The following is a 16,856-nucleotide window of genomic DNA, read 5'->3' on the forward strand; positions in this document are numbered from 1 at the left end:
AACATGTTCTGAAGAGAAAAATACATATATTAGAGTTCTAGACTTCTAACTTTTATATGGAATCTCGTGGAGTTACAATTAAGGCGATGGTAGAGATGATTGATCCATGCGAAATGTTCTATCTCCTAATCAACAAATTATTTAGTAAGATCGTTTTTGCGTGTATTCTTGATGTGATCAAGAACGCAAGACATACTACTTGATGCTAGAAACTCGTGAAGGCAACATATCACTCTCCGTTGGTTAATGGTTGGTGGACACGTGAAGTTAGAACTAGTCCTATCTTTCGTCATCCGGTGGCTCTAGGGCTCTCCATCCCATAAGAAAGCCCTCAGACTATCTCAGACGTCCATCAAAAATTAATCTCCAATAAAGTTATTGAGCTCATGAGCTCGCTTAGAACATTTAAATGACAGATCTAATCAAATTGACGGGTTTCTTTAACGGATTGTGCCAGTTTCGAAAGCACAATTGAAATACATCACATTCGCATGCCTACGTGTACACGTGGGCGAAGACTCGATCTTAAGGCGTATGACAGTGTGAGGCACTTTATTACTTCTAACGTTTTGGTGTTGACAGATGAACGAGAAGTCAGAGGTGTGTGTACGAGCTTCGAGAGTGATTACGATGTGTAGAATGCCGGCAAGATCTTTTTATGCTCCTCTAAGAGGTACCCCCTGTTTCGTAAACTTGTAAGGGTGTGGAACACTTGACCTATCTCTTGTAGAATTTAAGTAAAGATCCGTTAATGATTACAAAGGTAGCATGGTGTTGCACATAATTAATAAAACGGTCTTGCATGCAGTTTCAAAATATTCTTAAAATTATGTATAAACTATAAATTATTTGGCAGTAATGTTGCCTCTCGGACTTCGTATAGGACGTAGTTTAATCTTTAGGCAGTACCATCCCTAACAATAATTATTATTTAAAAATTAAACTTGTTTTACAAATAAAATACTGCAATACCAAGAGAAAACGGATTGACAATCAAATAGAAAATTTAAATATTCAAAAGTGAAAACGAATCACTTTTTATCGCTCGTGTAAACACCTCTGATTTGTGTTATCTGGCGTGACCAGTGGCCGGTAATGGCGACTGGAACCGACCATCGCACAAAAACAGACGACGCGGCACGGTGGTGTGGTATGGTGCGGCACGACTCGGCGGTGGTTTGTTTGTCGACCCCAGAGTATTTGTGTTAATTGTCAGAATTCCGTATAAACACGGCGCTGTTTGTGTAGGCCTGCCCGGCCAAATAAACTGGAGGGAGGGGTCGGGGTAACTCGATCCGGCCAAGATAAACTGGACATGATCCCATTACTGGGATATCGGTGTGATACCGGAGTGCATGTCTTCATTACATCACTCCACTGTGATTGTCACTTTCGTCATGTGACAGTTCCGTGTGTGCTAGGTTCTTAGTTCAGAAAGGGTTTTTTTGGAACTGTTCATTATAACTTGAAACACTTATTTACTCTTACTTTTCACGTATTTGTTTGTAAAATAAAGGCAGATACATTGTGTAAGTAAAATTTAAATGAAAAATTATAACGAAATATAATACTTGATGTACAATTCGAGAACTCCATGTATTATTATTTGTAATTATGTTACGACTGAATGGACTTTTGAATCCTAACGGTATAAAATCATATAACGTTATTTATTACATTTTAATCAATGAATTGTATATAATCCAGTATTTTATTTAAACAAGCAACTCTCAAGTACTGGTCAATGGATTAGCTTTTACGCATAATTGATTGAGTAGTAAAGGCTCATTAGTAAAAATACGAAACTCACAAGCGACGTCGATGACGGCGGGCTGGCTGCGGATCTGCCCACGGGAGGACCAGGCGACGCATTCGCACTTGAACTTGTCTTTGCCGAAGTACTCCTCCACATCGTCTCTGGTGATGTTGATGGCGGTCTCCACATTCCTCACGCCGGTCTGAGGGTCCACGAATTCTTGGTGGGGGTGGAGTTCCCCGGTCGCTGTCTGCAGCCGATCTCCATTACACTTAAAGTAGACCTGAAGCGCGTGCGCAGCTCGGCACGAGAGAGCGGCAGGTTTGTTCTTGATGACGTAGGTGTCGGTGGGTTCCTCCAGGAACACGGGGAGTGGCACCGAGTGGTGGTCCGAACTCCCGGATACGGCCGGAAGCGGGTCTTCCAGCAAGTCTTCGTCATCAGGTTCCGGCTCTTCTGAACCTGAAAAGTAATCAAAACAGTAGAGCATAAAACTTGCAGTATTGACAAAAATATATTTTAGTAAAATTTTTTCATAGCTGAAATAATTATTAAGACGATGCAATGGAAATTTTCAAAATATATTAATGGCCAACACCTAATGCAATACTAACAATAATTTCCAATTAAGATATATTAAAAAATTATTTCTCATAAACTGAACCACATTATTTTAAACACTTGATGAAACTATTCCGAAATTGATTAATATGCACTAATATAGCAAAGGAATATATTAACACTTCCAGTATAAGCTATATACAAAATTTCATATTAGAATTCATAAGCAACGCACCTAAATATTTTGAAATACCACAGTGGCCAAGTCGACATTCTTGAACTCTCGTCTTTTTTCTTATAAAACACTAAGTTTCAAAAGTAAAGTATATTAAGGACACATGCCATTCTTATCCTTTTGATTTGTCCTCTATAATGATGAATTTAAACTACACCAACTTTAAATCAATCGTTTATTCTATACACTAAAATGTTATATCATAAAGATTAAATAATTTTGAATCATACTACTTGTCTTTGTATTAAGTGGAAGCATATTTGTCGTTGGCAATCATTTCGACAAGAGATGTGATGGATTTTACTATAATTTTAAACTCCTTATAAAGGCAAAATATTGTCATTGGTTGGTAATAAATAAGAATCGAAGCTAAAGCTGTGATAAACATATGTTTAGTACGGGAAATAAGACATTTTAAAAAGTGACGTTAAATGATTAGTAAAACATTAGTTATATCTTATAAATGTATCGTATTCATATAATATATAATTTTGTATTTTAAAATTATACATTAGCAGCAATGAAAGCAATACTTAAAACTTCATTAAAGATTCACTTGTATTACAATTCCCTAGGCATCAGTTTGATTTTGTTTATTATAAACGTCCTGCTTTAATTTCTAGGGACTTAAATATTTATGAGTACAATCTATAATGTGCCGTAGGAAAAGCTTTGGTAAGAACTCATTTTCTGAAAATAACATATTAACTATGGCCGGGTAATCCTATATCAAAACTGAATAATGTAAACCCGTAACTACTGGTTACTTCAAAAAATAAAACCATTTCGTTATATAATTAACATAAATTAAATACAAAGTTATAAAAATACTTAAGAGCATTTACTTTTGACCAGACCCAACAACATAATGATCCAAATTCAACTTGTTTAGACAACATTAATAATTTTCTCCAAGCTAAAATCAGCCACAGACTGTTACAACACTAAACTTAACTAGTTATAATATAACACTAACTTTCTTTTAATTTTGAAATCTTTCTCCCATTTACAAAATTGTCCTCAACTAAAACATTTTTAATAAAATAATTTAATCACGGTTGAAGTTGTTATTCTAAATAAATTAAAATCCATTATATACAACTTTAAATAAAATAATATAAACCAAATACGTTGCAAAATGCAAATTTAATATAGTTTGGTAAGAGCGGATTAGTACTGAAAACAATTAGTCCATAACTGAAAACAAATTACTATCCATACCCCAACACACTTATTTATTATATTAATATTTTATATTTGCTTCCCAGTTGTAATAAGTTAAACTTTTTTATCCTGTTAAAAGGTAATCGTATCCTAAAGAATAATAGTAACGTGTAATGATAGTATTTTAGTGTAACGCTAGCTCCTTGAGGACTGTGGACGAATATGTAAAAATCATAAATGTGACCCTAATAAAGATCGCTCCGATTTATCTTCGCGATTGAACAAACCGCCAACCTTGTTGTTAACTTATATTAGCACTAACTCATAGCACTCAATAATTTTCAAAAATATCCCTTTATAAATATAAAAAAAATTAGTGGAGTAATATTGTTCATGTACGATTAGTACCGTAGTAACAGTCATTGACAAATGTAAACCCGGATTTAGTTTGTATCATTATGTTAGTTCTGAGGTTAAGTGGAAGAGAGAACACCCTGTTCCTAACTCAATAAATAAAGACTGAATGACTTTCCAATGCTGCACATTTTAGGTTTTAAGTGAAAGTTTATGTATTAGGCTTTTGACACTTGAGGAAAAGGATAGATTCTCGAAGGGTAACTTTATCTAACAAATAACGAAGGCAAATGTCCAACATCCATCATCACACTATCCTTACAATCGGTAACAAAAATATGCCAGTAGCTCACCTCTAACACGATATAAGACACACAGGAGCAGGAAAAGCCATTTACAGGAAAATTGAGCCATGACGAAAAGCTATGAGGTAGAAGTACAAGACTCAGAAGTATGCTGGTGGATGGAACACCGGGGCAGCAGCATTGCCGAGTTCTAGCGCTGAGTAGATAACGCTCCGTACCTGTTAACAAAACAGTCATTACTAGATGGTTTTATTCTGAATCAGCACGTAATGTAAAATGAATTACTTTTAGTTAAATTTACTAAGTAATTGATGCAATTAAAGCATTCTGTTCCATTTGAAAGGTCTTAATAGAAAACCTTGCTATCCTATGTGACTATGTGACTACTATGTATAAGAAAACCTGCAGAAAAATTTTAAATTTGTGTTGTACTCGTAAAGATAAATTGTCTGGCCAATATTTTTATGTGTATTACATATTATTAGTATTAGAACAAGCACAGTTATAACCTACCACGATAACTGTGTTTCCCTAATAGTGTGTGCAAGGTGAAAATTAGGTCTGGTCAGTTAAAACATGGCTTACCAGGAATTAGTTTCAAGTTTAAATAAACATCCCAAAATATAAATAAAATAAACAATTAAAATTGCAGTATCAATATTTCAAACTTAAATTTTCATAGGTAAACAAACCACAATACTATGTAACATAAATCAACATCTTTACGAGTATGTTATTATAAAGACATCTCCACGTCTTTTTGCATTTATTTAGAAAACCGCTAACTCTAAATGAGATATCGGATCAGTTCAAGTGCCATCTTCATATTTACCGATGCAAATTGAAAAAAATAGCACTTTAAATTATTAATAGCGCTTGTATTACGTGCAAAGAAAAAGTCCCGCCTTCATTAGGAATCCTTTGTAAATATAAGAGAGGAGTATTTAAGTTCGTTCAGAGTAACTTTCGTTCTGAGTTTACAATAATACAAAGGAAACCTTGCATTAATATTCTCGATATATAACATCGTTACTGATAAATGTGTGAACAAATAACTTATTGAAACACAAAATATTTAAAGCTTGTTAACGTTATTCAAGACTGATAGAACATGCAGATTTATCTCCCCAAAGGTACAACAAAATATTGTGTTGAAAGTAACCACCAGATTGAAAACACACACACACACACACAACATAACCACTGGCGCAGATTGTGCTTCATTAGAGAGAAATTCAGACCACTGGCACAGTCATGTTGATCATTCCAATATCTGTTCTTTCAGAGAGGGTTTTAGTACTGGGACTGTTTTAGAGCTTACATCGTAACCACCAGAGGAGATTGAATACACACAAAACGTTACAACTGGCGCAGATTGTGCTTCATTAGAGAGAAATTCAGACCACTGGCACAGTCATGTTGATCATTCCAATATCTGTTCTTTCAGAGAGGGTTTTAGTACTGGGACTGTTTTAGAGCTTACATCGTAACCACCAGAGGAGATTGAATACACACAAAACGTTACAACTGGCGCAGATTGTACTTCATTAGAAAGAAATTCAGACCACTGGCACAGTCATGTTGATCATTCCAATATCTGTTCTTTCAGAGAGGGTTTTAGTACTGGGACTGTTTTAGAGCTTACATCGTAACCACCAGAGGAGATTGAATACACACAAAACGTTACAACTGGCGCAGATTGTACTTCATTAGAAAGAAATTCAGACCACTGGCACAGTCATGTTGATCATCCCAATATCTGTTCTTTCAGAGAGGGTTTTGGCACTGGGATTGTTTTAGCGCTTACAACGTAACCACCAAGATCTTTGTGGTCCAGACTACCTGTAAAAACTCTCTTAGTTGCCAATTGGTTATTACAGTATTAATTAATGATACGTGCGATTCAATATCAAGTCTAGCTATTCACTGTGTCGTAACAAATCGTTCATACACGTCTTAAAATATGTTAGACATTAATATCTCAAGTTGTTCATCAATCAAATCTAAGAATCCAAAATTATAATTTTGTTCTAAAACACTTTTTATTGTCATCCTGAAGAATTATTGTTTTGTTTTTCTTCGAAAGAGAATGCCTATCTACTATCAAGCCTTATCCTGCCTGCCCTCGTGGACTACTATATCAAATGTAATACAGTGTAATAAAGTCGGTATAGTAGGAGGTCAACACTATTGATAACAAGTGTAAGGTTACAGAGAGAATGTTTCCATGATCTTCCTCTAATCAGATCGAAAGTCCAATACTTTATAGTGGGTTTTGATAATACTAGCTCTCTCCCAATACATACATATGTTTACATAGTTATCTAGCTTTTAAAATTTCCGTTTATGGTTATAGATATTACAGTAAAAAGAGAACGCATTTTATAGTACTGTTTCGGTAAAATTAGGCTACAATACGCATGAGTAGTAAATGGGTTAATGTATACTCATTATTAGGTGCTTCGTAAGCATATCACACAACACATATAATTCAACTAAAATTCATTTAGGGTTTAGCTTTAGGACCACTTACCGTGGTTTTGTTATTAAACTTCATAAAACTGTCAAATTTAAATTTCTAAGTCTAAATAACAGCGACCACAAACTACGAAATGATTAAACCAAATACTATATAAAATATTTACTTGAAAATATTTATATATATACTAGCGGGCCCGGCGCGCTTTGCTGCGCATTTCAATAATTTTTTGCAAAAGTTGCCCGCGGCTTCGCACGCAATTTCCCGTTGAAAACAGTACACTATATTCACTTATTCTTTTTCTATCACATTCTAAACATTGCTGAGATAATTGATAGTCGTTCCATCGTGAGCCTCTTGGGCGTATTATGAAGGTATGTACCATATTCCTGCCTCTATCTAGCTGTTACCCACGGCTTCGCACGCAAATCTTAAGAACCGAAGTCCTTATATTACTTAGTATTTTTTTTTTTTTACTATAATAAATTTTAGATTAAATTAGTTATATCTCCGATGCCACGATTGAGCTTGCTTTGTTGTCTCGATCGAGAGAATATGTACACACGGAGTTTTGAGAACCATACTTCTGTCAAAAAAAACAACTAAGGTTGATTTTATAACATTCTTTATATTTGTAGCCAACGTAAGATAGTAATTATGATATCTGCATTACTCTTCTGATCAAGCATGAGCATGGTTTATATTAAATAAATATTGCAGTTAAAGGTGAATTTTTTACGTCAAATTTGAATTGTATTATCTGGATAGTAAAGTCTATGTTTAACAGTGATTGCAAAAACAGTTTAAACAAAATTTGTCGTTTCTCTTAAGCTTACTCTATGCTTTAAAACTATAAGTGTAATATATGTTTACAAAGAACAGCTGATTAAAAATTTGAAAAGACGTTTAACATATGTTTGCTGCAATGCATTTCTTATGGGTATTTCTGTAACCAGTGGGGCGGAATCCTGAATCGGGAAAGGGATGGGCATAGCTTATAAACCTTCTCCGTGGAAAAATACATATACGTACAAATTTTCATCATGATCGGTCCAATAGTTCACGATTCCATAAAGGACAAACATACAAACATTCATTTTTATATATATAGACTAAATGTAATCCAACATATGACATAAAATATAAAAATTTAGTATATATGCTGAGCGTGTTAATTGTAGATTGGGAAAATCAACAATCTGTAGCTGGGACAACAAATAAGTATATAAAGAAAACCAAATTATGATATATTACCAAAATATTCATATGAATGACTGAAAGACATAAACGTCTGCCTTGACAAACACCACATTCCAGAAGTGACGAAGAGAGACAGCTTGCCCACAGCCAAGGCTGACCAGTACCCAGACAAGTCAAAACCAGTCCAAGAACGATAAATGTTAATGGGTTTTTAGTTTACACCCTCATTGGTAACAACAGTCACAAAAGACAACCCAGTTAATGATTCCGTATACCCCCCGGCACTATCACTACCGATCGGCCAGACAGACGTTTTAGTTTACACCATCATTGGTAACAACAATCTAACAGACAGCCCAGTTAATTACTTCGTATATCCCAGCACTACCACTTCCGACCGGCCAGACAGACGTTTTAGTTTACACCATCATTGGTAACAACAATCTAACAGACAGTCCAATTAATTACTTCGTATACCCCCGCACTACCACTTCCGACCTGTCAGACAGACGTTTTAGTTTACACCATCATTGGTAACAACACTCTAACAAACAGGCCAGTTAATTACTTCGTATACCCCCGCACTACCACTTCCGACCGGCCAGGCAGACGTTTTAGTTTACACCATCATTGGTAACAACAATCTAACAGACAGTCCAATTAATTACTTCGTATACCCCCGCACTACCACTTCCGACCTGTCAGACAGACGTTTTAGTTTACACCATCATTGGTAACAACACTCTAACAAACAGGCCAGTTAATTACTTCGTATACCCCCGCACTACCACTTCCGACCGGCCAGGCAGACGTTTTAGTTTACACCATCATTGGTAACAACAATCTAACAGACAGGCCAGTTAATTACTTCGTATACCCCCGCACTACCACTTCCGACCGGCCAGGCAGACGTTTTAGTTTACACCATCATTGGTAACAACAATCTAACAGACAGGCCAGTTAATTACTTCGTATACCCCCGCACTACCACTTCCGACCGGCCAGGCAGACGTTTTAGTTTACACCATCATTGGTAACAACAATCTAACAGACAGGCCAGTTAATTACTTCGTATACCCCCGCACTACCACTTCCGACCGGTCAGACAGACGTTTTAGTTTACACCATCATTGGTAACAACAATCTAACAGACAGGCCAGTTAATTACTTCGTATACCCCCGCACTACCACTTCCGACCGGCCAGGCAGACGTTTTAGTTTACACCATCATTGGTAACAACAATCTAACAGACAGGCCAGTTAATTACTTCGTATACCCCCGCACTACCACTTCCGACCGGCCAGGCAGACGTTTTAGTTTACACCATCATTGGTAACAACAATCTAACAGACAGCCCAGTTAATTACTTCGTATACCCCCGCACTACCACTTCCGACCGGCCAGGCAGACGTTTTAGTTTACACCATCATTGGTAACAACAATCTAACAGACAGCCCAGTTAATTACTTCGTATACCCCCGCACTACCACTTCCGACCGGTCAGACAGACGTTTTAGTTTACACCATCATTGGTAACAACAATCTAACAGACAGCCCAGTTAATTACTTCGTATACCCCCGCACTACCACTTCCGACCGGCCAGACAGACGTTTTAGTTTACACCATCATTGGTAACAACAATCTAACAGACAGGCCAGTTAATTACTTCGTATACCCCCGCACTACCACTTCCGACCGGCCAGGCAGACGTTTTAGTTTACACCATCATTGGTAACAACAATCTAACAGACAGCCCAGTTAATTACTTCGTATACCCCCGCACTACCACTTCCGACCGGCCTGACAGACGTTTTAGTTACACCATCATTGGTAACAACAGGCACAACAGACAACCCTGTTAATAACTCAATATACCTCCTAGCGCTAATACTGCTGACCAGTAAGACAAACATATATGGGATACATCTCCGATATTCTCTGATTTACTTTCTATTTGATCAATTGCACTTCCAATATATATTTATATACTTTTATATCAATCGAAAATACTATGTCAATATGATTAACAATAACTAGAAAAAAATGTTTTTCACTTGTTTTAGCTTGTCACTCTCAACTAACTATTCATAAATTATAAGCATGCCATTAAGTAACTAGTAACGGTATGACACAGTTGTACTGTTAGCGTTCAGTTTTGAATTGTTCATACTAATGTCCGGAAAAATCCTGTTTCCTTCACAAGAGTGAAGTTATTTTCTCAAATAAAAAACCTTCTAATTGCTTATCAATTAGGTGAAGGATCTAGGGAAAACAAGGTAAATTTTCCGAATATAAGAACTTAGATTCACAATTTGAAATATTCAAATTGCCACCTATTTAAGAAAGTGTTTTCTCAATGTTGACGTCCATAAGGAATTTAAACACTTTCAGTTCCCGTATTTCCGTGATTACGGAAAATATAAAGAAGCACCAAGAATATTCCAGTCAAAAATAACGATAAAGTACAGGGTATTCCACAAGGAAATCGAAATTTACCGCTATATTGGAAAACGGCATCAGTATTTAAAAGTTTTAACTACATAGATCACAAAAGTGGGCCATTTATAAAAGACACTATACATTTAACTTTTATTTTGTTCTCTACTACGTTTAAGCGTTGTTTAAGAAAACTACACTGAGTACTAATAAAACTATTCACCTGTTTATATTGAGGTAGGTATGACCTTAAGATAATCCGTCACATTGAGATGCGACTCAATGTGCCTCAGGATTAACGTCAATAGAGTAGAAGTGTTGGATGAGTGAAAGCTCCGGCCGGTGTGTGCAATCAACACGTGGATGACGGACATGCAGTAACGTGGGCTCTGTGAATGATTGCACTCTCGCTGTCCGGCCGCGACAAGTTGACAGTAAATGGATAAAGCTGAACGTCAGAACCACGCGGACGTTGCCCTGCGTCGCAGCGTGGTGCACTATTACACCAAACAAGAATCGATGCTCTGTTAAATATGTATCCCGCAACTGTGAATATTCATCACGGCCCTCAGGGCCTCAGCTGCTCCTGTTTTCGTGAACACTGTATCCCATTCTTGTCAGCTACTCAGTTGTATAAAACTACGCGACGCGAAGGACCCCTTGGAGAAATTTGGGGCCTTTTGTATTACTATAATATTGAAAGGATATTTTCAAATAAACGTGAAACACTGATCTTTCCAAATAATTATAATTATAACTAAAGCCTTTTTTCATACGATTGATTTTAAAATAATAAATTTAAAATAAAAAATGTTAAATATAACTTGTAATTACGGTAACAAAGACGTAAAGTTTATACATTGCTATTTATATAATGACGTAAATAGCTATATACTTGGAAGAGAATAAATACAAAACCTTATTAGCTTGAAACCATTTTAATAGCTATACATCATATTTTTATCTGATTTTGAACCAACATTTTTCCATTTCCTTCTATAGAAGAAAAATTACTCAACAAACTCTCTGTAAATATTTTACTGACTACTTCTTTTAGTGTCGTATTATTCAAGAAGTAGGTATATCAAAATGTATATAAAAGAAATTATTAATCCACAATTAGTGTAGGCTCAACAATGAAAAAACTTGATGGACGAAACCTAAGTTGACTCGCTCTTTCAGTTGGCTCTGGAGCTCTCAGGGATATGGCTGTGGATTAAGTTACGGTAAACACAAATGGGTTTTTGTGGTTACATCTTCTCTCTCCCCACCCCTCCTTCTTTTCAATTTGGGTAATAATAAAAGAATACTGTCCCACCACAAACTGTCTTCAGTCTTGTAATGTACATTCGGATGCGTTGTGTACTATTCGGGGGGTTTTAGCATTTTTGTCATCCACAACAAACTTATAACGTGCGACTTCTTTTGAATAAATTTTATAAAATATTTCTTACAATATAAAATCCAACAAGAATGTTGGGACTTTTGATATCAATTAGTCTAAAATGAATGTTTATGACGTTTTTAAAGTTAATTACGCTGTTTCAATAGTTCCAAAGATATATTGCGTAATATTTTCCCAATTTTAAAACAAAGTTTTGTAATCTAAAATGCATTTTCAAATTTTATTTACTATCTTTGAGTACCCAGGCCCGATTTATTCGGCTCCCAAGTAATTCTAAGAAGAGCCCTGGGCTAACTATTTCATTGCAAAATGATCAGTTTCCATAATACATATGAGTAAAATATCAAAATACAATTTCATAGATTGACTAGAATAAAATAAACTAATATTTAAGAATTTTAAATAAACCCGTGAGCACGCACGTGTATGTCTCAACGTATACGAGAATTTGAGCGCGTCTGAACACTAACTATACATTACCTATTACGTTGGTAAAGTGTATTGAGTAACTGTGTATTGATGCGTAGGCCTACACAATACACGGCCGCTACCGTACAGCCCAGACCCTCACACAGAGGCAGACCGTGCCAGTGGTTATCCCAGTGATCAATAACTAATCTGGGAGAAGCTGCGGCTGAACACTAACTATACATTACCTATTACGTTGGTAAAGTGTAGTGTATTGAGTAAGTGTGTATTGATGCGTAGGCCTACACAATACACGGCCGCTACCGTGCAGCCCAGACCCTCACACAGAGGCAGACCTTGCCAGTGGTTATCCCAGTAATCAATAACTAATCTGGGAGAAGCTGCGGCTGAACACTAACTATACATTACCTATTACGTTGGTAAAGTGTATTGAGTAAGTGTGTATTGATGCGTAGGCCTTACACAATACACGGCCGCTACCGTGCAGCCCAGACCCTCACACAGAGGCAGACCTTGCCAGTGGTTATCCCAGTAATCAATAACTAATCTGGGAGAAGCTGCGGCTGAACACTAACTATACATTACCTATTACGTTAGTAAAGTGTATGATGTTATTGAGTATGTGTGTATTAATGTTTTATTCTACACAATACACGGCCGCTACCGTACAGCCCAGACCCTCACACAGAGGCAGACCGTGCCAGTGGTTATCCCAGTGATCAATAACTAATCTGGGAGAAGCTGCGGCTGAACACTAACTATACATTACCTATTACGTTGGTAAAGTGTATTGAGTAAGTGTGTATTGATGCGTAGGCCTACACAATACACGGCCGCTACCGTGCAGCCCAGACCCTCACACAGAGGCAGACCTTGCCAGTGGTTATCCCAGTGATCAATAACTAATCTGGGAGAAGCTGCGGCTGAACACTAACTATACATTACCTATTACGTTAGTAAAGTGTATGATGTTATTGAGTATGTGTGTATTAATGTTTTATTCTACACAATACACGGCCGCTACCGTACAGCCCAGACCCTCACACAGGGGCAGACCTTGCCAGTGGGTATCTCAGTGATCAATAACTAATCTGGGAGAAGCTGCGGCTGAATAGGCTCTCAAAGCCTACCTGCGGGGCTCCTCGGTTTGGACGGAACAAATAATGACTTCCCTTGTACGGACAATCAGGGTATAAACAACTGCAGATGGAGGGGCGCCGGCCCGGGAACTGGGTCATCACTATTTACATCCCTTCCTCAGTTAGTCTAGTCTCAGCTCTCTGTTTGTTGCTGTGATTGTGCGATGTACTTACGTTTTCTCTAGTAGTGCATCTTTCGGAGAGTTTAATTCTCTCGTTACCTGTTACAATCATTCGTTTATATTTTTAAATATTTAATTAACAACCCCAAAAGGAAATTCGTCTTCAAAGATTAAATAATAATGTTAATCATTAACAAAACACGTGTATAATATTGTTTGGGGAGAAATATTCAGCGGATAAATTACAAATAGGATCATACCTGGCCCAGGGATTGGATTTAATGAAAACTATATCAAAACAGAAGCGATTTAATTTGGAAACGGAATGTTCGGGCTGACCGCCATAATTGATTTTACGCTGCAATTCCATCAGGAGCCGATGGAAATTATTTACTGCGGGTGTATTTTCCAGCACAGCTAGCAGCGCATTTCAATGGTAACACAGCAACAAATCCAGTAGCCAGGACAAACGTCATTGTCTCTGAGTGACAGTTGGGGGAGAGGGAGGCGGTGTTTATAAATAAAAAATAAACCTCCGTTAAACCTCATGGGTTTACGTTTATCTACCGTACATTCACAGTCTTTTTATAATTATTCCTTCATCAAGTTTATACTTTACATAACATTTTATACACTTAAAGTACCTATGCTATAAAGTTATACATTATAGAAGAAACACTATAGATATAAAAAAAACTATTACAAAATACAGTACTTAGTTGTAATATATAAAAATGAAACTACACTCTCTCCACAATAGCCAACCCCGATTCGATACGCTCACGTATTCTTCGACCTTTGGCCTCTAACACCGGGTTAGCTCGGTCGATTGTCAGAAGTGCGTGGGCATTGAGTTTTGAACAACACTCCGTCCACCCAGAACCTCGATATGAAAGTGCTCAGATTCATGTCATTGGAAGAACAACCCTTTCTCCTGACTGTGTGTATTTATTTGAAAATAACAAGATAAACCACAAAATTAAAGTTTGGTTTGAATGTTACTCCAGAAATGTACTCGAATGCCAGCAATGTACTCAAATGCACTCTATTTTGAATTCTCAAACACACAAAAGAAAACTTTGTACCAATTGTGTTCAAGGCGCCTTTATCGGAATCGGGGTTTCACTTGATTAAAATTGATTGAACAATCTTCCAAATTGGGAAAAAACTAGTCATTGGGTTGTTTTAGTAACTTCAACTAAATATAATATTTCAGTTATTCGATGAATTTGTAAGGACCAATGATATACTTCAAGCATTAAAATCCAGGCCATAATCACTGGACCGGTACCAGCGTGTTTATTTGTATTCTCAGGGTAGAAGAAACAGGTGGTTTTAAACGGAATAAAACATGACTTATCGAGGACGTGCATTATTTTCCTCTGCTGTCAACGGGATGATCTAGTGATATCAGAGAACGGCCACCCACGGCCAAGTTTATGTGGCCGTCTTCACCGTCTCACTGCTCTCAGATTCCGAGACCGTCCCGCAGCCATAAATCCCAGCAGGAAGTACGCGGAAAGTACGCACTTAGTCGTTGTATTTGTAATTCCACGGCTGACATGTGGACAGCAGTTTTTCCCTGTCGTTACCACTGCCCGCAGTTGGAATTTATTTCTCCATAAAGACCAACATTATACCCCAAGTTTGTGAAGTACCTAAACCAGTTGTGGTCAACACGGCTCATTAATATCCCAATATTTGTTTTTGTCAGAGGTAATATTTTCTGCAGAAACATTCGCTCACCAGCGCCGGTCACGATGAGAAAAAGACGACTCGAGCTATTCTGACTCGAACTGCTGGCCAGTCCACACAGGGGTCTTTGTTTATGCCTTCAGGTCGGTGCGGTCGACGTTGATGTATACATTCGTGGCGCGGTCATTAGTTCCTCTGCACAATCTCCGATCGGAACCTCCGCCCATTAATTAAATCTATTATATTAATTATAATACCGAATTAATGAACTCAGTCAACAGAAAAACGAGACTATTTTTATCCGACTAGCTAGCCGGTAACAAACAAAGTCTAAAAGAGCAGTCCTCCATCCTTCTCAGATAAACTGCGTCGTTGAAAGCGGACTCATTTGAGTACCCCTACATCAACACCTTTATTTTCTTCACTGTGTCAGAAACATCTTTACAATAAGTGGAAACATGTTTTGTTTCACTAAGCACTTTTATGTAAATGTGAAATACATATACATAAATACAGTATATCAATCTACCAATTGCAATGAACAGTAAAATAAATAAACTATTCAGTAACTATTTGTCGTATTTACAGGACCAGGGCGTTTTTATAGTCAGGCTATGCTAGATTGTGGATTAACACATTCGTCTTTAAGAAATAAAATTTTACATTTATAACCATGTTGGGTATAAGAACTACCTATTAAAAATTGGTAGGTACAAAATTTTGGATTATAAAAATTAAATTGTATACGTAAATAAACAAGTACTAATAAATGTAGCACTTCGCCGTTTGCTTTTTAATATTTTATCCTATTGAACAAAGTGCGGCCTCTTTGAGCTGTTTGGGCCACATTTTCTGTCATATGCTAAATCTAAGTATATTCAGCCTGTGCATTTACACACTTAAAAATGTATTCTGAACACTCATAATTTAGTACTGTTTTTAAGATTTAAATGATAAAAACTATGTGATAGAGCTATCACACTTGTCTAATGAAGGACATTTAGCGTCCTATTGAAATATAGTATTTATTATAGTAATAATTATTTAAAATGTTCATCCTACAATAAAACTAAAATAGTTATATCCAGAGCGTAGTGTGTTGCAACAAAAATCGCAAAGCAACGTTTCATTTATAAGTTTATATTGTCACTTTATCAATTTCTGCATTACATTTTAAGAATAAAATTATATTGAAGAAGTGCAAAAATAACATAAATAGGTATAATAGGACGTAGGATTAATTTTTGGAACTATTTCACGATTAGATTGTAAGAGATAATTTATAATAATTTAGAACTTTAGTGCCAAAGTATCTGCACTTTTACAATGTTCTATAGCCTATATTAAATTTTCATTCATTTCCCCAGTATTTTACATTTCTTTTCAAACATAAAGTGCCAAATGAGTCTCCCAAGGTCCTTACAGCGTCACAGACGTAGGTACTGTTGTGACCGCAACAGCAACAGTGAGCTGGGATTAGAGGTGCTTGATGAGTCCGCTAAAGTCCCTACAGTCTCATAAGACTTAGGTACTGTAGTAGCCGTGATATGATCATAACTGGATTAAAAGTGCTA

At 36.7% G+C, this 16,856-nt stretch overlaps 1 protein-coding gene across 2 annotated transcripts in view; it reads right to left on the bottom strand.

The window, feature by feature from the left end:
* LOC124357329 (netrin receptor UNC5C-like) overlaps nt 1-16,856 on the bottom strand; it is an 89,750-nt gene that overhangs the window by 29,373 nt on the left and 43,521 nt on the right. For both annotated transcript variants that reach the window (XM_046809017.1, XM_046809016.1), the window contains exons 2-3: nt 4,424-4,593; nt 1,811-2,218 (exon numbers count right to left, since the gene is read on the bottom strand). In XM_046809017.1, coding sequence (XP_046664973.1) covers nt 1,811-2,218; nt 4,424-4,484 — 469 coding nt within the window. In that variant the 5' untranslated portion in view covers nt 4,485-4,593. The remainder of the gene's footprint in view (nt 1-1,810; nt 2,219-4,423; nt 4,594-16,856) is intronic.

The sequence above is a fragment of the Homalodisca vitripennis genome, chromosome 3 (genome assembly GCF_021130785.1).
Source record: "Homalodisca vitripennis isolate AUS2020 chromosome 3, UT_GWSS_2.1, whole genome shotgun sequence".
NCBI lineage: Eukaryota > Metazoa > Arthropoda > Insecta > Hemiptera > Cicadellidae > Homalodisca > Homalodisca vitripennis.